This window comes from Chelmon rostratus, chromosome 7 (assembly GCF_017976325.1).
Source record: "Chelmon rostratus isolate fCheRos1 chromosome 7, fCheRos1.pri, whole genome shotgun sequence".
Lineage (NCBI taxonomy): Eukaryota > Metazoa > Chordata > Actinopteri > Chaetodontiformes > Chaetodontidae > Chelmon > Chelmon rostratus.
The window spans coordinates 14,878,110-14,904,333 of record NC_055664.1 but is presented as its reverse complement, the minus strand read 5'-3'; the positions used below and the strand labels follow the sequence as shown (position 1 = coordinate 14,904,333).

At 41.8% G+C, this 26,224-nt stretch overlaps 2 protein-coding genes across 3 annotated transcripts; both read left to right on the top strand.

Annotated features, from left to right (window-relative positions):
• The first annotated feature begins 4,306 nt into the window (after nucleotides 1-4,306).
• cryba1a (crystallin, beta A1a) lies at nucleotides 4,307-6,026 on the top strand. The gene is made up of 5 exons (XM_041940917.1): nucleotides 4,307-4,345; nucleotides 4,498-4,616; nucleotides 4,824-4,965; nucleotides 5,327-5,469; nucleotides 5,879-6,026. The coding sequence occupies exons 1-5, from the start codon at nucleotides 4,307-4,309 to the stop codon at nucleotides 6,024-6,026; spliced, it is 591 nt and encodes a 196-aa protein (XP_041796851.1).
• Nucleotides 6,027-7,430: 1,404 nt separating this feature from the next.
• cpda (carboxypeptidase D, a) lies at nucleotides 7,431-26,199 on the top strand. Of its 2 annotated transcripts, none has more exons than XM_041940184.1 (21): nucleotides 7,431-8,210; nucleotides 9,779-10,026; nucleotides 14,247-14,389; nucleotides 14,555-14,724; nucleotides 15,072-15,460; nucleotides 15,567-15,758; nucleotides 16,520-16,687; nucleotides 17,034-17,143; nucleotides 17,340-17,442; nucleotides 17,866-18,008; nucleotides 18,104-18,273; nucleotides 18,389-18,691; nucleotides 18,887-19,082; nucleotides 19,361-19,496; nucleotides 19,676-19,822; nucleotides 20,228-20,326; nucleotides 20,433-20,494; nucleotides 20,697-20,828; nucleotides 21,022-21,207; nucleotides 23,098-23,200; nucleotides 23,497-26,199. In XM_041940184.1, exons 1-21 carry the CDS (start codon nucleotides 7,561-7,563, stop codon nucleotides 23,721-23,723), a joined length of 4,077 nt encoding a protein of 1,358 aa, XP_041796118.1. In that variant the 5' UTR covers nucleotides 7,431-7,560; the 3' UTR covers nucleotides 23,724-26,199. The 2 variants fall into 2 exon arrangements, with proteins under 2 accessions (XP_041796118.1, XP_041796117.1); XM_041940183.1 differs by having other exon boundaries at nucleotides 20,430-20,494.
• Nucleotides 26,200-26,224: the final 25 nt, after the last annotated feature.

Here is a 26,224-nt window from a genome sequence, read left to right as displayed (position 1 = left end):
ACACCCAACAATGATGTCGCTGTGTACCGATACACCCTGGAGTACACTCCTACATCGCTGCAGCAAGGTGACAAATTCAACCAGAGGACGTCAGAAAAACAAGGTTTTCAAGGAGTGTGAAGATGCTCTTCAAGGTTAAAACATATTGTTAAAACAGGCCAGCATATTTCTGTCTTTTGTAATTCTTTTCTTTCATAATAGACCGAACATAAACCTCAAGGCTGAACTCTTTTCTCGCCTTTTTTTTCACTTGATTTGCTTTTGAAAACCTCCCTTCCCCGTTTCCAGTAAAAGTGGAGTATAACTGGTCACCTTTTAACGTTTTGCTTGCTCAAGTATATCCCAACAACCTTTTGTCAGCAACAGTTTCATCTGATTCTGCCCTTGAAATGGAATTTCTTCGGTGAATTTCCGATTTCATCCCCTGAATTTTTGTCATTTCCATTAGTGCAAGAATACTCATTAAACAGCCAGGAAGAACTAATCTGTCCAAACTTGCTATGATCCTTTCTTTAAGGATAAAGGATCCGGTCTCTCATCTTTCTCATCCATCTTACCTCAGGATGAGCCCCTAACACATAAACGTATAACTGGCTGCATTTTAAGTCAATTTTCCACCTACTCGGTCCAAAATTAAGAGAGGAGCCAATCCTTGCTTGGTTCTTTCAGTCCAAAGTGAGAGCAGACAGGAAAACCACAACATCCCCCTTAACATCCAATGATTCTAGCAGTTCTTAAAGAGTAAGAAGACCTTAGAGTGCAAACTTACAGTTACAATTGCAGGTTGAAACGGACCGACCTTTGGAGAAAGTGATGGACGCAGGCCTTGTGAGTGGGGATATATATATACATTCACAACCAGCCCGAGTCTATAGAGGCAGGATTCTGGCTTCTCATTGGCTGTGAGCTGTTTGGAGCATGGTGCGGGGTCAGAGGTCGCTCTGCTTATCTGCGGACAAGTCGCGCTGACTCGGCTGCCTGTTTTGTTGTCCAGCACCATTGTGGGGTTCCGGGGACAGTCACTGCCATCAGCAGAAAGTTTCTACGCACACACACACCCACCCACACACACACACACACGTGCACACACACACACTGCTACTTTTACAGCCACCGCTCTCACGCTCTATCTCTCACTTTCTCTCTAAATTTTGTTTCTGTTTTATTATCCCTCCCTTCTGTCATTGTCTCCAGTTTCCCTGTGGTCTGGTTTGTCTTTCACACTCCATATTTTCTCTCTCTTTCTTTTGATCCTTGGTGCAGCCGGTCCAAGCCTTTGAGCCCTGTGTGTGTAATGTGCTGACTGCAGGAGCGCATCCATCTCTCTATTGTTTCGACGGGCCAGTGTTGGAAACTCTTTTGCTTATTATAGTGCTGGACAGGCTACATCCATACATACACATCTCACACAACCCCACTGACACTCTCATGCCATGTGCACACATGCGTCGGCTCATGCACAATGGCATGGATGCACAATAACAGAATATTATCTTTTTGTTGTGAAAAGATGGTAATTATGTGAGACAAACGTTAAAGGCCTTTTCAGCTTCTAAAAGTAAAATGAAAGATTCACATTTTGTCTGAATTCTAATAATTGACGTTACATTAAGGGTCTATATATATTTTCTCATGGCTCTCTCATGCATGTGGCGCCATGAGCTTTTAAATGCCTGCAAAACTATTACAGCATTGTGATTTCCATATAATGTCATTTTAATGATTATAAGGCAGCTGTGGTGCAAAGGCCTGTGGGCAAATATTCACAGCACGCACTTGAAAATGGATTATCAGAGCATAGAAAAGAAGCCACAGGAAATGTCATCCTTTGTTTTTGATATTACAGAGACAACATCTTAACACATCTGACATCTGTGCTATTTTACACACTAATAGAATAGACACCGGAGGAAGAACAGAGAGACAACAACATCAGTTTCACTCTGATTCTGATCATTTAACCACTGAGAAAATGCAGAACATTTTTTTTCTTACTACCTTCCGCAGGACTGATGCTCTTATAACCTGCGTGACCACCACCAGGGCTGTATATGTTGAAAAGCAAAAACAGGCTGGTTTTTTTCAGTTTTATCTTCACCTTTGCAACTGATACTACATTTATAGAAACAACAACATTAGTCTTTATTTTCATACTACATGCTTGCAGCACATATGAGGTAAGCTGCCAGATAACGTCAACATTACATGCCACAACAGAATTACAGAAACTTACAGAAACGTTTACAGATGTTTACTTCTGCAGCCATCATGCATGCATACATGCACATGCGCTTTGTTGAACTTAGACAGTAATTTAGAAATCAGCTTCAAGCTAAACACAGGAAAAGATGCTTTATAGTGAAATATTACACTTAAATATCAATTCCAATTGATACCGCACAACCCATACAAGCAAGAGGTGAAACAGTACTGATATTTTACTAAAGAAAAAGTAGCAATACTGCACTGTACTACTACAAATACTCCATAAAACATGCAGGCTGTTTTACAAAGTGTTCCTGAGCCCATGTATTAATCTCCTTCATACACTCATGTATTCACAAAGTGGTGAACCTCGCTCCATCCTCGCTTGTGAACGACTGAGCCTTTCCAGGATGCTCCTTTTATTCCGAATCATGATACTATCACCTGTTACCAATCTACCTGTTTACCTGTGGAATGATCCAAACAGGTGTTTTTGGAGCGTTCCACAACTTTCCCAGTCTTTTGTTGCTCTTGTTTGAAACATGATACTGGCATCAGATTCAGAATAAGCATATATTTACAAAAATCAATGAAGTTGATGAGGTAAAACATTAAATATATTGTCTTTGCACTGTTTTCAACTGGGTTGTATTTTGCATGATTTTTAGACTTAAATGGGTGTTTAAGCCACTTATTTTTGCCACCACAAAGAAAAAAAAGTCACTGAATTAAATGATAAATTAACATTTAAAAGTGTAAAACTCAGATGGGTAGAACACAGACAGCTTTCCACCTTTTGGATGTCTTGTGTACACCACGAGGTCAGTTGTCACCGTCTGACCAGATTTATGGAAATGTGTGTGTCAGTTCCTTTGTGTGCTCTGAAGGTATGTGAGACTGCATGAACAGGCCTTTGCGTGCCTGTCTCTGCCCATGACTGTGTGTGTGCATGACTGAGCATGTGTGTATATAGGAGCGAGTGAAAAGGTGAAGGGACCAGAGATGTGGGGTCAGTTGAGGTGGACATGACTCGCAGATCGCAGACAGAGCACAGTGCAGTGTGGAAGGGACTCAGTAAGTACATTATCAAAATACAAATCCAGCTTGTCAGACATCTTTGTCTTTTTGAGTCAAGTGTCCTTTTGGGCCCAGAATTTAAATCCCAACATGAGCAAAGTTAAAGAAACTAAATGTTCTGATGTAGGCTGCCATTTCTGTTTTTGTGCTTAACCACTAGATGTGTTTTTTCTTTTGCAGCAGAGTCACTGGCAAGACTATCCACATCTGTGATGATCTGTTTCCTGGACCAGGGCTTGGTCCAGCCCACTGGTCATGGACCATTTGGAACTTGTGCTTATCTGCACTGGGCACGGTGCCCTCCATCCAGTCCCACTGTGGCGAACTAAAGCCAAGCAGCTCAGTGCTGAACAATGACTGCAACAGCAATGTGCTGACTCCTGCCCCGAACCACAGGCCCAGCTGCTTTTCAGCACCAGCATGTATAAATAGGTCCGTTTACTCTGGGGTCAGGACATCGTTTTTGTGGAGACCCCTGTACACACTGCACTGCTATTCTTTGGGGCCGGTCAGGTAAGCCCTCCATCTCAATCCATTCATCCTATAGACTTGTGCAGACCTTTGTCACATTACATTTTTGTGTCTTTTGTCTTCGTTGTTTCTGCTGAGCTACGTAAATGTATAGACGAGGTTCAAACATGCGAATGCATAGACATACTGACCGTGGACTGGGAGAACAAACAGCATTGTGCCTACGTCAACAGCTGGCTCAGTGAAGTGCAAGCATGTTGTAGCTTCAAGACAGGTTTCTCATACAGATGATGACTGATTTTATATAGATCAAGATTCTACTAATTCTAATGCTGCGATATCAGGTGAAATATTCTCAAATCTATTTCAAAAACATGCAAACACAAAAGATGAATGAATATGTCTCCTATGTGGCAACAGATAATAAACATTAGCTCAAAGTTGGTGTGAACTGTGCAATGTTTTTCTTAATTAGCCTTTGAATATTAACGTAAGTATAATTCTCCCTGCTCTCCAACCTAAAAGGTGAATCAGCATTGAGATACACAGTAGCATGGCTCTGAATAATCCCAACCCACTGGGACCATGGAAGGTGAGTGTGATGCTTTGCCATGCATGATTAACATAAGCAGATTACACTTTCACGCCTGGCCTGATGACATCAATGGTGTGTGTGTCTGTACACACAACAGTGTGTGCGTGTGGTAGGTGCATACTACATGTATGCATTTGTGTCCTCCCCAGATCACAGTTTATGACCAGGAGAACTTCCAGGGGAAGCGTCTGGAGTTTACCTCAGCCTGCCAGAACATCATGGAGTGTGGCGTCGACAACATCCGCTCCCTGAAGGTGGAGTGTGGCGCGTAAGTCGAACAAAGAGCTCTGCACCAAACAGATCTACCCATCAATACATCCTTAAAATTCAGCAGCAGTTTGAAGTGTTGATGTTGATGAGAAATTCACTACTCAGCCATGTATAGCAGGTCTAATATTTGATGATAATTAATGTTCCCAATGGTCCAGCATGTTATGTCCACGTGTCTGTATGTCTGTTTGCTTGCTGTCGACAGCTGGGCAGGATATGAGCACTCCAGCTTCTGTGGACAGCAGTTTGTGTTGGAGAGAGGAGAGTATCCTCACTGGGAGTCGTGGAGCGGCAGCAATGCCTACCACATCGAGAGGATGATGTCCTTCCGCCCCATCTGCTCTGCTGTGAGCTTCTGTTTCCCTCTCCAGAGTGAAAAAGCACTAAATTTGACTCATCAGATTGACTCACTTGGGATCACAACCCTAGTTTCTCCTGTGTCGAGCATACAGAGTGACTTATGCCAGCTGCTGGTTGCAGATAAAAGCAGACTATTATGCAGTGTGATCTCATGCATTAGAATTTGGACCTTCTGCTGAATTAGACGAATTTGGCCAAAATTCTGCTACCTTAACTAGACAATTTGTCAGAATTTATGACTATTATACATATAAAGGACAAAGTTACTGAAAACAATTGTAAATGAACAAACTGAAGTGTTTTGTGTGTATTAACTCTGATTGAACTTGTCTTTCCATGTGCACACAGAACCACAAGGAGTCCAAGATGGTGCTGTTTGAGAGGGAGAACTTCATGGGACGCCAGTGGGAGATAAACGACGACTACCCCTCTCTGCAGGCCATGGGCTGGGGCAACAACGAGATTGGATCCATGCAAGTGCAGAGTGGCTCGTAAGTCTCCAGCTACATTTAAACCCCATGTGGCACAATGTAACAGAAACACTGCTGGGAAATCAGTCAGTCAAACAACAGTGTTCTTGTTTATATGGTCATAAACATTGCATCAGTTCAATGTAATCAATGTATTTCAGTCTGCTAACACTAACAATCTGCATAACAATCAATCCCCATTTGTCAGGCGCCAAATTATGTATTTCATTATTTATTACAACTTCATTTTGTCCCTTTACTTGTGATTATTAGTGTCTTAACAATACACTTTTGTAGTCAAATGTCAAATTTGTAATCCAAATGCATTTGATATCCTGAAGGCTTCATTTCACTGACTGTGTAAACCTCATGTTTATCATTAATCAACTCTTTCCTCTCCTCCTCTACCCCTCCCTCTCTCGTCCTCCAGCTGGGTGTGCTACCAATTTCCAGGTTACCGTGGTTACCAATACATCATGGAGTGTGATCGTCATGGCGGCGAGTACAAACATTACAGAGAGTGGGGCTCCCATGCTCAGTCCTTCCAGGTGCAGTCGCTGCGTCGAATCCAGCAATGAGACGGCAGCCTCCTTTCCCAACCTCTCACTCTTTACCTCCTCCAGCTCCACCTCCTCCTCCTCCTCCTGCTCCTCCTCCTCTTCCCTTCACCCAGTCATTCCAAGCTTTAGCCAGCATTGCCAGACCTTAGTAAACTAAGGCTGACACTTCCTGGTGCTTCACAATCAAGATGTTTACTGCACTTTTGTTTTGTTCCGTTGCCAAATGAAAAGAAAGAGAAACGTTATCAAGAGAGAGAATTAAGGAAAGAAAGAACAGCCACTGAAGAGAAGCCCCTGACTGACGCCCCACTGAGGAGAGAAGAGGAGGAACTTAAAGGCCTCATGGTGGCAGGGTGGTGATATGATACTCAGAGTCATTGCTCCTCATATTTGTGGGTAAACATGGTGCTACCAGTGATCAATAAAGAAAGAATGGGCAACATAGAATAAACAGAAATACAAGAGTTTGCTGCTAAACTCCATGGTACTCAGTTGTAATTTCTTTTCATATTTACACCAAGGCTTCTCCATTTGATTGGGGCCATTTATAGTCAACAGATGCTGTATTCACATCAAAGGTTAACATAAACCATCACCCCTTGCTTCATACCTTGAACATAAAATGAGGTTTTAAGTAAATGTGAAGTTAATAATGAAACATGATTTTTTTTAGGAGTTTTGAATCATACAACACACACACAGCCAATCTGACACCTACAGTGGTACAAAATTATATCTAATCAGCAGTAATTTCCTAATAATACAGCCCACAGAGTGTTACTTTACACACGTTTTCTAAAAAGGTTTTCATTAACATGCAGTACAAACAACTTGGCATAGTACAAGTTCATGTAAGCCAGTTAAAACAAGGTGCAACATGTTGCAACATAAAACATCCTAACAAAGTCTGCTGAGACGATGCAAAAGACATCAGATTCAGCAGACGCACAATAGGGAAAATAAGACAAGATTTTAAAAAGTAAATTATATGTATAATTAATAAATAAATCACAGTAAAAACAAAGATTAATTAGGGTTGCTTGAAGTTATTCATCTCTTGTGACATGGGATTTATGACATAAAGCCAGAATGTCTTCTTAATCAAAAGGATGAAATAAAATGCTTCTCAAATGATCTTGCCATGTGAAATAAGAAGTTTGCTAATAGCCGCTCTGATTAAGGATCAACCACCTAAATGTTTGAGCGGATAATTGTGCGCCATAAATCGACAAAACACACTCAGGTAGTACTGTAAGGGAATAAACACATTCAAATTGATTACCGTGGTACATTTTAGTGGCTGTAAATGTGCTAAATTGTGGAAATTCGGGCTAAAATACAAGTATCTCCACATGTCCACCTTAAAAAGTTTCGTCATCCTGTAGCCCCGCCCCCGTGAGATCAGCGGAAGTAGATGGAAACAAGAAGGCTAGACTGTCTCTGACAGCAAAAATACGTCTGTCGCTGGAGAGACAAACACAAAATTTTCGACCCTGGTGCTTGTCCTTTAATTTGAACGTCCGAATGGTTTAGTAGTCGAAGGAACATCAACATGGCAGATATTTGGGAGCATCTCTCGATGACGTCGAAACTACGGGTGCCACTTTTCGCCTTTCTTCTCTTTCTTGTTGTCTCCCTGGGTGACGCCAGGCTGCACCGGACACGGAGCGTCAGCCCCTCGACGGAGGAAACGGTAGAAACTTACGACAAATACTACAATTATGTTGGCCTAACCAGTCGTTTACAGTTCTTAGCCCAGAAATACCCTCACATAGCCAACCTGTCGAGCATAGGACAGTCTGTGAAGGGCAGGGAGCTCTGGGTGATGCGGATCACCAAGGACCCAAACGTAGACGCACCGGGGAAACCCAAATTTAAATACGTTGGGAACATGCACGGCGACGAAACCGTGTCCAGGCAGGTGCTGGTGTACCTTGTGGAGTACCTGCTGACTAAATATGGGGAAGAACCCCGTATTTCTGAGCTGGTAAACAACACGGATATTTACATCATGCCCAGCATGAACCCTGACGGCTTTGAGAAGTCCAGAGAGGGGGACTGCAGGGGAACCAGCGGGGGTCGAAACAATGCCAAAAATATGGACCTCAACAGAAGCTTTCCTGACCAGTTTGATGGCACGAGTGTCAGTCCAGATAAGATCCCCGAGGTCATGGCTGTGATCAGATGGATCCAGGAGAAAAAGTGAGTCTTTCTCTTCTCTGAAACGCACAAACACACGGTCCCCTCGGAGCCTCAGCACGTAAAACCTAGTGTCCAGTTGTTTGAGGTCGTGTTGCCCAGAGCACAGGCTGGAATGGCTTCAGTAAACTCCACTGATCTCAAACGCTTTGTAGTCAATGTGTACCTCCCAGTGGAGGACTTGGAGAGTGACAAACCTCTCTGTCAATGAGCAACTCAAATCTTTGTCTCCTTTATTAAGACCTCAGGGGCAGCAGGTGCGACTCAAAATAAAGTTAAGACCCTCAGTTACTGGGACGCCATAATGGCATGGTGTGTAAGACTGAGGTTCGCTTACATCACGCCCAGTAGTAGAGCTGAAACCATTATTGGATACGTCTATTAGTCAGTTGACAGAAAATTAATCTGCAATTATTTTGATAATTGATTTATTGTCTGCTTTCAAGCAAAAATGCCAAACATTCAGTGATTCAAGCGTCTCGACTGTGATTATTCTAATTTGACGATTTTATTTGATGATGAATAAAGTAAACAGAAAAATTTGTGGCTCATCCCAGCAGCAAGAAGTTGTATCCCTCTCTCTCTTCCCTTGTTTCCTGTATGTCTGCCATGCTATCAGGTATCCAGTAAAGCCTTAAATGCCACAAAAAACTGTTAAAAAAATTGTCAGAGTAATCGATAATGACTCGAATCATTAGCCTCAGCCTTAATTTTGCAAACATTTTTAACTACGGGTAACAGAGTTTTCGTGCGGTTTCCTTCTTAATTAGGGCCCCAAGGGGATGGCAGGTGTGACTCATAACAAAGTCAGCAAGAACTGCTGTTCTGGGTGTGTAGGACTGAGGTCAATTTGGGTACTAGATTTCAGACCTGCATGCATGCGCACAAATATTCATCCAGTTGAAGTGGCCCTGCTAGTTCCACGGCTGCCATGCATAAAGGGAATTTCCCTCTAAGCAGCTTTACGTTTCATTTCAGCATTTGCTTCCTGGTAACTCTACAGTGGAATTCTTCCCTCGTAGCTATTTGAAGGTGAAGATCACAGCCTCACCTGTAGAGAAAACTCACATGCCTGTATGTACGTTGAAAGAGTTCTTGTTTGTTGGGCTGAAACTAATGACTATTTTCATTGTTGATTAATTAATTTTGACTTAAAAAAAAATAATCAAACAGGTGAATCGATTATCAAATATTTGGGGACTGATTTAACAGTCGGCAACTATTCGATTAATCGCTGCAGCTCTGATTGTTTGCTGTACATATTGACCCAAAGTGTCTCCAATATCTGACATGGGGGACAGAATCCAAAGCCCTTGTTCTCTGCAAAATGGCATTCTGAAGTTAACATGAGGCTCCAGCAGCCACAAATTAAGTGGATATCACCCAGATTAATGATGCATTGTTATGCAAAAAAAAAAAGTCCCTCTTTGCTTTGCGGACAGTATGCACAAGAGGAACATTCACAGCAACCAAAAGCCTTAGATTTTCATGTGGTCACATGAGATTTATTTTAAGACAGACTTGAACTTACCCTTTCAGGCTGTTTCTAAAACGTGCCATTGTCTCTCCAGATTCGTGCTGTCTGGGAACCTGCATGGCGGCACTGTTGTTGCCAGCTACCCTTTTGATGACTCAGCCTCCCACCAGCGGCAGGGCAGCTACAGCCAAACGGCGGATGACAGTCTGTTTCGCTACTTGGCCCAGGTGTATTCTCACAACCACCCTGTGATGAAGACTGGTCAGCCAAACTGTTCCGATGACTTGGAAGAAACCTTTGAAGATGGCATCATCAATGGGGCGCAGTGGTATGATGTGCCAGGTAAGATGATCCATTTTTCATTGGTTTTAATACCTAGTTTAGTGACGGAAGACTAATTATTGCTTTGAGGTGGAAGAGTCACTTCCAAGACTGAGTTCAACTCTGTAGGTCACATCCTCTATGTGTCATATGGACTTTAATACTCTGAAATGAGACATCTAGGCTGTGTGTTGCCATTGAGATGGCAAAGAGGAATTGGTGTGTTGTATCTTTGAATGAAGACCTATTGTTGTTCTCTCATGTCCTTTAAGTTCGTTGTGAACCTTGGGTCATTAAAACTCCTGTTCAAAATGTTTGTATTGACAACCTCACCTGCGTGGCTAATTGATATAGACTTTAGATCACAAGTAAAAAAAATCAGTATTTTCTGAGCTGCTCAGTGGCAGATTCTCGTAGCTTTATTCTTTCATCTAATAAACTCAGTTAAAACGCAGCATAAAAATGCAAAGTTTATTGTTACAGAGCACTGTCACACTTTTAATTTGTAGACTAGAACTGACTGACTCTTCATACTCAACATTGGTGATCAGTATTGACCAAAAACTAATTTCAGTCTCATACTTACATATAATGTGGTAGATTTTGGTGTTGCTAGGTGTCAAAATGCTGAAAAACTGCAAGCACTCAAGCTCAGGGTGCACCACTCAACATGTTTATTTGCCAGAGCTTGTAATCACTGAAAGGCTTCGAGCAGTAGACAGGTGCGCCATCACTGCTCACCCTGGACATACTATGGCCCATTGTCGGTTAAATCCTCTGACCCATCTCTTATGTTATATACATATGTATCTGTATTCTCTGAATAAGCATCCTTGAAGCTAAAGTAAACGCTGGTTTATTTTTCCTCACGCACTCCACTTCATTCAGCTTCACAAACAGCTCTACTCTGCATCACCCGGGCAGAAACTTGATCAGCATAGTTTTGTTGTTTTGTCCGAGGGATTTGAAGGTGCTGATGTGCCTGCAGCTTCAGGTTACTGCACTGCTTTTCCTGTTGAGTTCTGCTTCGTTGTAGTACATTTTAGGTTGGCTAGTGTCTCTCCCAACTGGTGATTTCCCATGGATTAACATAATTGGCTTGATTTAACCGTAACGCTCCAGAACTGGCACCTCGTTTCCTCTAATATTATTCCGTACCTTTTCTTTTTTAAGTGTTTAGATGTTTCGTGTGTTCATTACTTGATATTATCAGTGGAGCCACTTACTCCGTGGGCAGTTTAAGGTCAAAATGTCATTGATCCATCAGGACAATATTTAAGTCACCTTATGAGTCCCTGGTGCAAAGCTTATAGTATGAGTGAGTTTGGGGCATTATGATGTGGTAACATGATGATGATTGTATCATGTATGATTGTTCGGATCAAGTGTGTGGGAGAAATCTACAGGCTGAAGCAAAAGTAGGTAGTTTCTGTAAGACCTGGTCTAACTCGTTGCAGGTCACCTTAGCGTGATATTATGATACATGTCACACTATCCGTCGACCACCAGAGGCAACTGGAGCTGTAAATCATTACCAAAGCCATTAGCACACACTCTGTAAATCTTGGCTTTGATTGTCATCAGACACTAGAAGCTCGTTGACAAATGAATGACTGTTTTAGCTGAAGATGACCTACTTTGTTGTTGCAGTTTCTCAACTAAAACTGTGTTCAGGCTGAGAGGGTTCACGCTGTAATAGGAGCCAGTTATTAAAGCTTTCAACAGCAATAATGTCCATATCTCAAGGTGAAGCAAGACAGCAGTCAAATGAACAATGCTTGGATCTGTCTGTCACATCTCAGTGGTCGAAATGTCACTGCTCAAACTGGGCTAATGGCAGATGATGGAAACGACCAGGATGTGGTGTGATATAATGAGCGGCCCAGGCAAAGCGCCAAGAACAGGAGATTTTTTTGTGTGGCAGTCAGGGCTTGAAATAATGATTCAGCATGTCATCTGGACTCATAAGCTTTTGACACAGTCAGTCTGGCCTTGGAGAGCGTCCTTCAGTTTTGAACCGTATTTTGGTTCATGTAACCCTCAGCACATAACAGGGGCACTCTGGTGTTGTTGAAAATGTATATTGTTGGTTTCATTTTGTAATCTGGTGTGTGTTGTAAGATGCACGTCACTGCCTTTAGACAAGGAAGAGAACAAGGTTCAGAATATCATTTTACTGTATGGAAATACAACCCTATTGCTGTGATAATCTGAGGCCCTTGAAGTGCCTGTGAACATTCAGACCTCTGATAACCATACTTTGAATGCTGCATTGCTGTAAACTGCTGACTGTCATATGACAGAAATACTTTCTAAAATAGTTTTTCCTCCTGGATAATCATTATAAATGCTTGACAAAAAATATAACATACTTATTTTGGATCGTGTTACTTAACTCTTAAAGTTATCCTTCATCATAAGCATCCCTACACAGCATATTTAGCTGCGAGCTCTGACTTTAGCTCGATTGTCTGGCCAGTGGTTTCCTGCAAAGTTTAGGGTGTGTCGTTAAATCCGGTACATAGAAAGGATATTTAAAGTCGGGGCTGCCATGGTCTGTGTGTTTGTCATGCTTTATCAGTATATAGTAGGTGTTTACTTTAAGTGAATGGCACTTGAAACAGTTTAAAGCACTTGAAGTAACTCTCCACGAGATGACGCCTAACATCTTGACACCTGGGCAAAAGGTTTGTCTTGTTGTTGCGGCCAAGTCTGGATTTTCAAACATTGTCTAGCTTTATTTCCTCATCATTAGCAGGTGAGATTTAAAGGCTGGGTTTGGTTTGGTTGACATAGCACCCTGCTGTTTCTGCTGCCACCACAGGAGGTAAACCCTCTAAAGAACTACCCTGACACACCTCTACACACCACCCTTACTCAAAATGAGCACAGGGGGCACAGTCCCTATTGTTTGTATTGTTATTTGTCTGAATGTTAGTACTCACCAATTACTGATGGATTATTCCAGAGCATACAATGGGGATGCCCCTCCTGTATTTATTGAAAATTAAGCCTTTCTAGTCAGTCGGACAACTGATAAACACATCTGAAACTTGTTCAATGAGCTTATTGCATCTTCTGAAGTTGCCCTTTACAGCTTCCAGTAAATGAACTGACAGCCAGCCACCCTCCCAAAGTTTCAGACAGCTGAACAGCTGTCGTTTGACCGCGGATGACTCAGAAGAACTTTTGCTCGTGATGTATATTTTTGTACTCCTGCTTTCAGAGCCGAGGCGTGCAGCACATTATAGCCTGCCGCTTTTCTCCTTGTCTTTTAAGGGATGCATTTTCTTTACTGCACTTCCTTCAGTTTCCAAAAGTCAGTTTGTAGTATGACTTTCAGGAGGGTCTCAACATCAGGCATGCACATCAGATTGTTTAAAAATGGGCATGAATGTCTGTAATTTAAACATATGGTGAGTATGACTAGTAGTATTATCACACTTACATTTTGTTCAGTGATAGTGCAGTACTCACTGCACTTCATTATCCATATAGAACTGTGGTGGTAAAATATTGCTTTTGGATATTAGGTGTTTTGTGTACCATACTACATTTATGTGGACCCCAGGGGAAACAGCCACATAAGTCAAAGAATGTGCTTGGGTGTGTCTTTGATCACAGATGGCTAAAGCTTGTGTGCTAAGAGCAGCATTTATCTGATGTGGTGAGACTGCCTTCCCCATTGAATTAGGCGGGAAGCTGGTTGCTTTGCTGAAGTCATTTGTTTGGTGTGTGACCCTTTCACTTTGACTGTTAAAGTGGCAACTGGTGGCTGTTTTATTGGGTTCCTGTGGGCACCCAGCAGGCAGTCATGACAACCCTCCAGCCAGGGAGCCTCTGACTGCCTGCTGTCGCCTGTGAGATAGCCAACTGAACAGCCTGCCCTCCTGTGTGTCTTTCTGTTTGCTTACTCTGGGGGCTAGTTTGACTAGCAAACTGCAGATGTCGTGGTGTGTTGCCTCATTAAACACTAAACTTTAAACTGCATTAAAGAGACAAAGTCAGGCTTAAGCCTTTTCACACAGAGCTTCTTTCTCTGATGATCAAATAGGCCAGCACCAGTGGAGATCACATTTAAGGAGGTAGAGCATATTTAAGAGTTTACTTTATGAATATGTGTTGCACACATCTATTAAATTCCTGGATATGGCAAACCCTTCTCTTTTTGTATGACATAAAATGACATAAATCATATCTCTAGCATCTAGCATTTATTACATGGCTGATTTGTTATGTAGGAGGGATGCAGGACTACAACTACCTTAATGGAAACTGTCTGGAAATCACCATGGAGCTGAGCTGCTGCAAATACCCTCCTGCTTCTGAGCTCCATAAGGAATGGGATCTGAACAGGGAATCTCTACTAGCCTACATTGAAAAGGTATATCTTATAACTAAAAAAAACAGTAATGATACAACAACATTCATTACAACGCACCTTCTGTTTTTCTTCTGTTTATTTAAAAGGATAATGCCACAATCAAACCCTGCCAATGCTGCAGTACAGCAAGCTGGCCTTGATATTTATTATACTGCTGTCTTTCAGGTCCATATAGGTGTCCGTGGGTACGTGAAAGATGCCATCAGTGGGGCTGCTCTCACCAATGTCAGTATTGTGGTGGTCGGCATTAAACACAACCTTACCACAGCAAAATATGGGGACTACTACCGCCTCCTACTCCCAGGAACCTACAACATCACAGCTGTGGCCCCAGGGTGAGTAATACCTATTGAACTTTCTTTGCAATGACCCTGTTGATTTTTGCCAGGTCGCAGTGAACAAAGCCTAATGAACAAAAGCCCACAAGTGCTGCACTGAACAAAAAATGCACATCATCATTACTTCCTCTTGAGAGTTACAGATTAACTTTTGTTTCTGAGGGGAAGAAAAATGTGCATCACAAGATCATTGGTGAAAGACTTCCTGTTAGAGAGATTTAGAGGACTGATGATTTTTAGTTATGGCATCTGTGACATCTAGTTTTGGTGCTTCCTTGTGAATTTTAAGGTGGAGTTAAAGTCTGCAAGCATGTTTTTTTTTTTTTTTTTTGTCCTGTTCACAGGTACACATCAATGACAGTCCACAGTGTCCAGGTCCTAGAGGGCAAAGCCACAGAACTTAACTTTACTTTGGCACCTGTGGTCAGTGAGGCTGCAGGTACCACCACTGTGACTACAAACTCGATGCCATCCACCAGTGATCCAAGACTTCCCACCACTACCAGCTCTTCAAACTCCAGCCAGACCAGCTCTCCTTTGCTTCCTCCTGAACACCAGCCCATCCAGCCCCAGGAATTTCGTCACCACAACCACGCAGACATGGAGCTCTTCTTACGCAAGTACAGCAGCGAGTTCCCCTCTATTGCCCATCTTTACTCAGTTGGCCGTTCGGTGGAAGAGCGTGAGCTCTATGTGATGGTCATCTCAGACAACCCCACGATCCATGAGCATGGTATGTCTTAAATGTTTACTTTAAGTATTTGTAAAGGGATAATTCATTTTGTTTGTATCTAATATTAGGAATTTCCTCCCTGATGTCCTGTTTTGTCTTCTTTCAGGTGAGCCAGAGTTTAAGTATATAGCCAACATGCACGGTAATGAAGTGGTGGGCCGGGAGTTACTGCTCAACCTCATCGAGTACCTGTGCCGTAACTATGGCACTGACCCAGAAGTCACTAAGTTGGTCAACAGTACCCGTATTCACATCATGCCTTCTATGAACCCTGATGGATATGAGGTAGCCAGCGAAGGTAAGAGAAAGAGACACACACACACGCTGAAAGCACTTTGACACATAGTTCCCAAAACCTTCAGGCACTGCAAGTGATTTCCTCTGTTTACACTGGTGATAATTTTGTCAGTGCTTTCTTTTTTATTTACACAGGCAACAATGAAGTAACATTACCCGCACAGTATGAAATCCAGACTTGTAACATTATGGCACATATTTTGGTATGTAGGTCACACAGGTGTCAGATATATCGCTTTGGATACATGAGCAGAGATGTAATATTATAGGTCCTGTAATAACTGTAACAGTAATTGGATCACTTGAATTGCATTTCTTGACTGTACTGTATGCTGCCAAAAGCTATCAGATTTACAACTGACGTAGGACATGCAAGGTGACCAGATCTCATTCCTATAAGGAGAAATCTTGAGTGATCACATTGAAATAGGCAATATGCCCTACGTTCATTAAATGTTTATAGGTTTAGGAAGTGGACAATTAGCATTTTTCTTGAGTTGGTGTTATTGTTTGTATATCCTTACATACTGCAGGCTTCACCTCATCTGCAGGTTGAAACAGCTTTAGTTGCACCATCTTGCTTGCTGTGAATTTTCTTAAAGTGTGGGAAAGTTTCACAAAGCACTTCCTCTGTCATGCACCAATATCATTTAGCCGGCAGCCACTTCCGATGTGTAACAGGAACTGTAGAGGAGGTGGAGCCACATTCAGTTGTTACAGAGACATTTAGGTGACTCATCACTACCGCTTCTTTCCTCCCAGGTGATGTAAAGGGCTACAAAGGGCGCAACAACAGCAACAATTTTGACCTGAACCGTAACTTCCCAGACCAGTTTGTCACCATCACAGAGCCCAGACAGCCAGAGACTATAGCTGTGATGAGTTGGCTGAAGAGCACCCCCTTCATCCTGTCAGCCAACCTGCATGGAGGCATGGTCTTATTTTGAGCTCTTAGTGTCAAAGATAGTAATCTTTCAGTGTCACAGACAACTTTTGATCGTAATAGTCTGTTAATCATATTTACATTTTTAAATGTTGTGCATGTTTTTTTTTAAATCTCTTACTCACAGTAACACATAACTAAATTTTAAAGCCTCTTGAACAACTCTAAAAGATTACTACTACAGATCCACAGTTTAAATCTAAATATTGGACTAGATTATCAAGTGTTAACCAGTTATGCATACTGAATTAAATTTTAACCATAACTTCACATGTTTTTTATACTGGTTTGTTCTGTCTCATTTACTGACTGACTTTGTGTTGTGGGATTTAGGTTCCTTGGTGGTCAACTACCCCTACGATGATGACAAAAATGGGAAAACTCAGTATAGTCAGTCACCTGATGATAAAGTCTTTCAGCAGGTGTCTAGAGCCTACTCACAGGTAACTGGACACTGTTGCTGTTGGATCTGTTTCAAACTGGAATAATGTCTGCTTGTGGTTTCAGGTTATAATTGAAAAGGAAATTAGGACTGATAAAAGCTGCTGGCTTTTTGTGAAATCTGTGGAGATAAAAGGTTTGAAAACTTGACTACAATAGTGCTCATTGTTGAGTTTTCACTGTGTGCTGTGTGTGCAGGAGAATCATCTGATGCACAATGGACACCCTTGTGAGGACCTGTACCCTGATGAATATTTTGAGGATGGCATCACCAACGGTGCCAAGTGGTACAATGTCCCTGGTATGTCTACATCTCTCACCCTCCTTTGTTATTCATTTTTTCCCCTGCAAAAGCACCCTTTTATGTTTGAGATTTGTAGTTCATTCATTCAATTTTTTTAAGTCTTTGGCAAATTCATGCTTCTCTTTTATAGCCTCACAGAGATTAATGTTTCGGATATTGATACGGTATAGTTGATATTTTATTTACAACTTTAGTCAGATGGTTTGTTTACAAAATGTTTATTTAGTCTGAATCTGAATTAATCTCCTGTTGTTTTAGGCTTCAGTATTTCTGGTTCTTCAATAGTTAATAGATTATTGCAATCAAGTGGTGGAATTTTAGTATATCTACCAAATTCTGATGCTGTGTGCCTGTATGCAGTTTATCAGGACATTTAATTAACCCTTGGATGTAGTTTAAAAGAGCACATTTTTTCTCCAGGTGGCATGCAGGACTGGAACTACTTAAACACCAACTGTTTTGAGGTAACCATCGAGCTGGGCTGTGTGAAGTACCCCATGGCCAAGGATCTGCCAAAATACTGGGAACAAAACCGACGAGCCCTGCTTCAGTTTATTCACCAGGTATTAAACACAAATCTTAACATTACCCTGAGCTTTCTCCTCACTTTACTCAGTTTTGAATCTACTCACATTTATGTGGCTATGTTTGTCTGTAGGTCCACACTGGAGTAAGGGGCACCGTCTCTGACAGTAGGGATGGTACAGGGATTCCCAATGCCACCATTAGCGTGGAGGATATAGACCACAACGTCACCACAGCTCATACTGGAGACTACTGGAGACTGCTGGTTCCTGGGACTTACTCGATCACTGCCTCTGCTCATGGGTGAGATTTGGAGTTCAGAAGCAAGAGCATTTACCATGAAGTTCTGTATATTTCTGTGCTGTTATGTCTTTATTTCCAGAGCTGTTAACTTAAATAAACTCTATCTGTTGTCCAGATATAAATCTGTGAGGACCTATGCCACAGTCTCAAAGGATAGTGTAGAGTTGGTGGACTTCAGGCTGACACGTGTACACTCAGACTCTAATGGCCAGCCTCTCAAGGGTCCCCAACCCACCCAGAACCCATCTGAGGAGGAATTCCAGAGCTTAATCAAGAACCTCTCTCTGGGCCAGGGTTTGGAGCAGCTGGTCAGGAACACAGCCACAGAGAACGGCTTCCGCTACCGACACTACAAAGAGCTGTCCGCCTTCGTGAGAGGCCTCACACTTAACTTTCCAGAGATTACTTCTTTACACAGGTTGGGAGACTTTATCCTTCCCCAAACTCTGTATTTGAACCAGCCATCATTTCCTTGTAAAGATACACAAATGTTTGACATCATAACCCGATGCTTCTCATTCTCTGTATGCCAAAAGTAAATCCTGTTAAGTTAGTCAGTGCTGTCCAGATCTGATACTGACCTATATACTGCTTTCTTCTCTCATGTGTCCAGTTTGGGCCAAAGTGTAGAGTTTCGAACCATTTGGGCCCTGGAAATCTCCAACAAACCAGGGGAAGCAGAACCGTCTGAGCCCAAAATCCGCTTTGTAGCAGGGATCCATGGCAATGCCCCAGTGGGCACAGAGCTGCTGCTGGAGTTTGCTGCCTTCCTATGTATCAACTATGGCAAGAACCCAACCATCACTCGTGTGAGTTTTGGGGCCCCTCTGGAAATATAGTGTCTGATAACCTAGACTGTGTATTAACTGTGTTCAGCATACATCAATTTTAACCTTTTAAAAAGATTATTTTTTTCTAATAGGAATGCACAAAATCCTTCTTTCTCTGAGAAATCTGCAGTCTTTCATATTTAGGATTGGGTTCAGTCTCTAGCGTATTTTTTTCTGGACAGAAAACCAGTCCCAGTCGATACAGTATTTGTATCACCCATGCCTGTAATTATTCCTTCTCCATTTCCCACCCCTAGCTAATCAATGAGACCCGTATCGTCATTGTGCCCTCCATCAACCCGGATGGACGAGAGCAGGCTGTTGAGAAGCAGTGCACCTCCACCCAGGGCTTGAGCAATGCTCATGGCAAGGATCTGGACACAGATTTCTTTGGTCAGTTGTTTGGATTTGTGTGTACGTGTGTGTGTGTGCAATTGAATTGAGAAAAGGTGACAAAAGAAGATTAAATATGCTTATTCAGTCTACAATTGTCAAAGATTTGTTGTGAATGTAACAAAGCAATGGCTTTAACAACTTGTTTCTTATCTGCCATCTTTTGTCCTGTTTTTCAGGAAATGCCTCTCAGCGTGTGGTTGAGACCCAACCCGAGACCAGAGCGATGATGGATTTGATTCTAGACAAGAGCTACACTCTGTCTGTAGCCCTCGACGGAGGCTCCCTTGTAGCTACTTACCCCTATGACAAGCCAGTCCAGTCTGGTAACGCCACTATGCAGAATACTGCTTTTTGTTTTTATTGTTATAGAGTGTAGAGAACACATTTACTCATTGAGATCTTGGAATGACTTTATCCAGAGTGTTTGAAGTGGAATCACTTTTAGGACAGGACACATTTAAGATCACCCCCCTTAGTGGCAGTGACCAGGGACGGTGATTTCAGTTAGTTAGTCTGTCATACATACATACATAAACTGTTGAGAAATTCAGTCACACCACTAATGGTGTGTACTCACAGCCTAAAGCTTTTCATTTGTAGTTAACATACATTATTTAACAGCAGTTTGCAAAGAGTAGAACAAATGATCTCAACACTGAGTGCTGTTTAACCTTTCTTAATACAACAAAATTTGGCTGTGCGGTTTTATATAATCTTTTTTTCCCCAGTTGAGAATGAGGGCACATTGAAGTACTTGGCAAGTGTTTATGCCAACAACCATCCCAAGATGCACCTCGGGGACACTGGATGTTCAAATAATGGGCAGAGTATGTCATTTAAGTACTATGAATAATTCTTATTATGCTGGTATTGAATATCCTTAATTCGATGATAGTGGTTAATAGCTGATGGAACTTGTTTGTTACTCAGTAGGCAACATCCCAGATGGAGTTATGAGGGCAGCAGAGAGACAAAGTCACATGGGAAGCATGAAGGTAAGTCTCTCTGCCGTAGTCTCTGTTGTAGGAGTTACTGCAGTAAAAATGGCCTTCAGGCTGCCACTATGCAGTATTTGCGATCCCGAATCTTAATTTGGAGATAATCCGTCAAATCCAATGAGAATTAAAGCAAAGCCAGAAAGGGGCTCCTGCCCCAGTACTGTCTCATGTGTCATCTCGTGTCTACGTGTCCTCCTAGGACTTCAGCATGGACTTTGGCCACTGTCCAGAAATCACAGTGTATACTGGCTGCTGTTTGTTCCCTCCTGCTGAGCAGCTGACCACACTGTGGGCTGAGAACAAGAAGGCTCTCCTCAGCATGTTGGTGGAGGTATGATGCCAGATTTTATCAGCACTGCATGAAGATGTTTTAAAGGACTTGTTGAGTATTGCTATGTATAGATGTTTACAGCTGAGTGACTTGTACACCTTTGTCTTAAAAGAGATATTTTCAGCTATTTAAGGTTAGCATTTTCCCCATCATCATACGACTTTAATTTTCCCTCCATTTCTACCCCATCCAGGTCCATAAAGGGGTGCGTGGAGTGGTGAGGGACAAGAGTGGAAAGCCTATTGTTGGGGCGATCATCGTACTGAATGGGGGAGTGAGAGTCTTTACTGCAGAGGGCGGCTACTTCCATGCACTGCTGGCACCTGGCAACCACAACATTGAAGCTGTCGCCGATGGCTACCAACAACAACGTCAAGAGGTACATTTATATATGTACATACCATTTATTATGTGGGCTGGGAATGTACTACAAATCATTTAAAGCATTTGCTGGCGACGATAATGCTGAGTAAAATAAGAGGCTTACAGTGTCGGGTTTTGAATAGAGATTTTATAGAAAGTGTTAGAAAGCAGAAATCAGATGAACCCCGGTTGCAACCACATGTGCTCCGTTGAGCAGCTGGTGATCATACACATATACAATACCTTATATTATTCTAGCTTACATACTTTGGAGCATGTTGGAGGACTGCGTTTAGGCAGATAAAAAGCAGCAATCACAGATTTTGTGTTTATAAAGAGGAACTTCATGGCAAAATGTCAAACATTTGACAGTTTTCCAATAAACATTTCGAGTATAAATTGAGCTGCTATGTTACAGTTTAAGGAAAACAAAAACTATTTAAAATGATATCTCAAGAGACATAAAAAAAGTAGCACACTCAGAAAGTCTGTGGGAGAATATTACTGTGGTTTCCCTTTACTGTCCATGTCTATGAAAGGTGTAGGGCGGAGCACACAGAATCTTTCCATCACCTCCACCTTTCCGCTCGGCTGCTCTGAAATTTGAAGGGTGGGGTAGGCCAGCTCTTTAAACAGATCTTCCTTAATGTGACGGCCCAGCTCCAGACTGTAGGCTGTGAGCTTCCCGCATAGACTGAAGAGCAGGGGATCCACCACTGAATGATATGTGTGCTGGTACTCTGGTACGGTGAAGCCGTGGATCATCAGCGGTCCTGGCTGACTAGCTGACACGCTGCTGGAGGTCCTCTCTGCAGTAGTGAGGGCTTTGTCGCTGTGGGGCAGTTTGAGAGCTGGAAGAACAGCTGCATTCCTTATATACCTGTCATCCAGGGGTTTCTGGGGGTCTGCTTCACTCTGCTCACACACAAGGTCCAAATCATAACCGGGGGCCAACATGTTATCCCTCTCTTTAATAGTCTCACCATATTTCTTAGGACACCGAATACTGCGCCTCAGGCTATAGGGACACATTTCATTCCTCTGGAAAGTAAAGTGACATCAGTTTTAGTGCATTTGGATGCCTGTCGGTGCTTCTGCTGTCAGAAAACAACCAGCAAACCACACTGATAATGAAAAAAAGGAAAGAAACTAGGATCAAGAGGTGCACTTACTCTTTAGCAACTGCCTTTTGGATATGTGTTCAGACCACAGTAATGGGTCAGAACTGGAAAACACATGGATTGAAATCCTTATTTCCAGAGCTTTGAGTCAAGTTTCCCCATATTGAAACTACACTTAAATAATTACACTGTGAAGAAATGAGAGAGTCAAGCAAGTTACAAAAAGTGAATTTTGAGATTTTTGTTATTAACCTCTCAAATAAGAGCTGAGTAATTTTGGATTTTTATGAGCCAGCGCTCAAATCCTATTTTAGACTTACAAGACAACCTGCACCAGATTAAACTAAGCAGTCACACCTGCAAATGAGGCTTGCTAATTAGATAATTAACAACCTACTTCTGTAGAGATCTTTAGCAGACTGCTAAATGCCTTGTGGTTCTTCTAGGAGAAACAGCCACAATGGATAAGAAGATGTGGTAAAGCTTGATGTTTTCTTTTTTTTGTTGCATTTCACCAGCACACTGTAATGGACTTTTTAAGTCAGAAAATGTTTAGAAGAATCTTGATTAACATTTCCACAGCTTCTATGATGAACTAGTATTGCCTTGACTGCACTACTTTTATATACTAATTTTATACTCAGAGTCTGTCCTGCCTAAAATAAATAGAGATTTTGATTTTGATGTTTGACAGAGAATTAGCCTATTAGAAATGTTGCTGTACTGAAATCTAAGTGTTTCAGCAAGGCTCAGAGGCTTATTGAAGAATTATTGGTGTGTTGCAGGTGGTGGTATCTTCCTATGAAGCTGCTAGTTCCATCATCATTGAGTTTGACATGGACAACAGTATCTTCGGCCTGCCCAGAGAGTTTGTGGTGGCTAGTGCAGGTAAGCAACCAGTAACCACTGTTGACTCTATGAATTATCTGACCTGTCCACTTAAAAATAAAGCCTCTAACATGACATTTTGTATTTTGGTGACTGATGTGGTAGAAGGGTATTCCAAACTATTTTCATGTTGAACTTTTGACTTAATGTTGCTAAAAATCTTGACAGATACTTGATAGATGCTTTGTAGTCATAGTATGTTAGGCTTATGGTCTTTGACACTGGTGAGGTACTCAATAACTGTCTCCCCTTTCAGAAATGATGTTGAAGTGCACTAACTCTCTTCTTCCTCACAGCGGCCTCCATGACAGCGTTGGTGGTGACGGCGTGCATCATCTGGTGTGTGTGCGCAGCCAAGTCTAATCGTCAAAAAGATGGCTTCCACCGTTTGCGGCAGCACCGAGATGATTATGAAGATGAGATCCGGCTCACCTCTATGGGCTCCAAGAAGTCGCTGCTTGCCCATGAGTTCCAGGATGAGAGTGAAAGCGATGAGGAGACACTGTATGCCAACAAAATCTGAGAAGCGTTGCACTAATTTGGCAGCTTGCTCAATATTTTGTTTTGATCTCCCCCTTTAATTTAACCCCTGGCCAACAAAGAACAGGTTCAAATCTAGGCAGCATCTCTATCGTTTTCCTTATGACCAAGATATGAGTGGTAAAGACACTTTCTTATGTTGTACCAACAAGCTCTGGGGGCTTGTTTCCAGTCTCTGTTATTAGTGCTACTAAATTAATACAGAGTGTCCCTGCTGGTGTCTGGACTCAACGGCTGGCTTTTTTTTTTTTTTTTGCTCCATCTCTACCTGACTGGATCAGGAGAAAAAGATGGGTGACAGTCAAAAATAGAAAATTGGTCCACTGTGGCCCCCATCCGTCCAGGTTTCGAGTCCGAGCCACCCAAGAGTGCTCTTTTAGACCACTACCTGTCCTGCCTGGCTGGGGGTTCCAGCTGAGAAGTCCAAATAAACTCTTTAGTGGATGTGTAATGAACTCTGGATGAAAGTGCTCAATCTAACACAATCTCCCCACTGATATCATGCATTTCTTTAAATACTGCTTTTGAGTTAGGAAATTTGAATTGTTTTATCCAAGACAGAATTGCCTCATTGAAGTGTCCGAGCCTTTTGGGAGACTGAATCCAATACTGTGCCTTGGCTTCTTGTAAAGTTTACAGTCTGCTCGGGTTGTGGTATGTGATAGAAAACAACAACATAGTGAATAGATCATACTTGGTCCATGTTGGAATTTGATCCATCCTATACTCAGGTGGTAGGAGAAGAAAAATCACGATTAAGAGACTGCTGAATTCCAATGTTGCACTGTGTCTGCACAGATGACTCTAGGCTGGCGGGCCTGGGTTCAGTAGTTTTCTTTTTTTTTCCTGTGAGTTGATGTGTTGGCAAAAATCATAATTGGGGTGAGCTTTTCAAAAGCTTTAAAGCATCAGGGAGTAATCTGTTACCAGTGAAATGCTTGAATGAAACCCTTCCCAGTAAGTGCAGGGTGCTCTAATGTATGCGTGGAGGTCACTTGCACTAAATGGAAAGCAAGGATTGTCCCATATCATTGGCCAGGGAGAAAACTATGAATCTCTAAAGATGTAATCACAAAGAAGAATGTATTTGTTTTTCCCTTTTATGTTTTAACTATAGGTTTGTTGTAGGGCAATTTCAAACTGTCTGTACATGGAAAGTCAATGCTGATTTTCATGCATGTCGCATTGAGTTTGTGCCCTGTTTTTGTGCATTTTCACCATGTCTATAATTTCTCACAATAAGCAATATCAAGTCTGTTTTCATTTGTATATGTTAGTGTTTATTCCCCCACCAAACAGTACTTGGGAGTGCAAAAGTTATGCCTGATTTGTCCGTCCATTGATGATTACGGTCTACGAATCAATGTCAGTGCCACCCATTGTACATGATTTAAAGGTCCAGTGCAAAGAAATTAATATTTTCCAAATGGCCTAGAGATCACCAACCGTTCGACTGTGAGGTGTTGTCGGACCTTTGACTTGAGACTTTTGTCAGACAAAAGCTTAACGCTACTCAGTAAATACCTACCATTGTGGTGTAAAGTTGATTTCTTTGAGGTTTAATATGCAATGTCAAAGATGCTCATAGTCCTCAGACAGTTGTCAGGGACACTGGAAAAAAAGACTACTGACAGATTGCTTTAAAGAGCAATGTAGTCTGGTGTGAAATGATGTAATTTGCCATTTCTCTCATGTTAAAGGTACACTGCAGGAAAAAAAATGTATAGATTCATACAAAAGTAATCCCTCTCAGTCATCACTGATGACCCACTAGAACTCAGTGGGTCATCTCTAGACAAAAAAATTTAAGTAGGTTATAAGGACAAACCAGTGGAGCAGGTTAGTCTGTAGACGTGCAAGCAAAGTGGATCTTTTATTAGAAGAAGAAAATGCCAGATGTTGGCAATCCTGTGCTGATATGTCCAACATGGAACAGAGTTCAACTTCAAGCATCTTGTAGCAAATCAGTTGAACTGTCAAGAACTAAAATTATGGTTTTCTTTAATCCATGTGTAACCATTCCTTACTGAATTCAAATCCTTGCACTGGATCATTAAAATCAGGTCTTAAATTTTGAATGCTATGCATGCTTTTCATCACATACATATACACTCTTGGTCATGAAAGAATTTGCCTTGATTTCTATTTACTTTTAGAAGCCATACTTTGCTTCTCCTTTTAAAGAAATGCAGCTGTCATCAGTAAAGTCAAACCTGATATCTGTGTAGAGAGACAATTTTGTATATTATTTTTCTTTTACTGTACCTGTGAATGCGTGTGTATGAATTTTGAAAGTTGAGCGTATGTCAGGGTCATGCAGTGTTAGAAGATTTTATATAAACTGGAATCAACTGTTAATAATGTTTGCTGATTGTGAATGGGAAGTGCGATTCATATTCACCATGAATAGGCACAAAAACTCAAAACACAATGAAATAAAAAATCTGTGTTGCATTGTATGGTACTGCTGTTCTTTGAAACAGA

Excerpts from the sequence above, each read along its gene's own strand:
- cryba1a (XM_041940917.1), top strand. The coding sequence starts at position 4,307 with ATGGCTCTGAATAATCCCAACCCACTGGGACCATGGAAG. Across the intron at positions 4,617-4,823 it reads CTGAAGGTGGAGTGTGGCGC|CTGGGCAGGATATGAGCACT; the intron begins GTAAGTCGAACA and ends TGCTGTCGACAG. Across the intron at positions 5,470-5,878 it reads ATGCAAGTGCAGAGTGGCTC|CTGGGTGTGCTACCAATTTC; the intron begins GTAAGTCTCCAG and ends CTCGTCCTCCAG.
- cpda (XM_041940183.1), top strand. The coding sequence starts at position 7,561 with ATGGCAGATATTTGGGAGCATCTCTCGATGACGTCGAAACTACGGGTG. Across the intron at positions 15,759-16,519 it reads ATATGAGGTAGCCAGCGAAG|GTGATGTAAAGGGCTACAAA; the intron begins GTAAGAGAAAGA and ends CTTTCCTCCCAG. Across the intron at positions 18,692-18,886 it reads GAGATTACTTCTTTACACAG|TTTGGGCCAAAGTGTAGAGT; the intron begins GTTGGGAGACTT and ends TCATGTGTCCAG.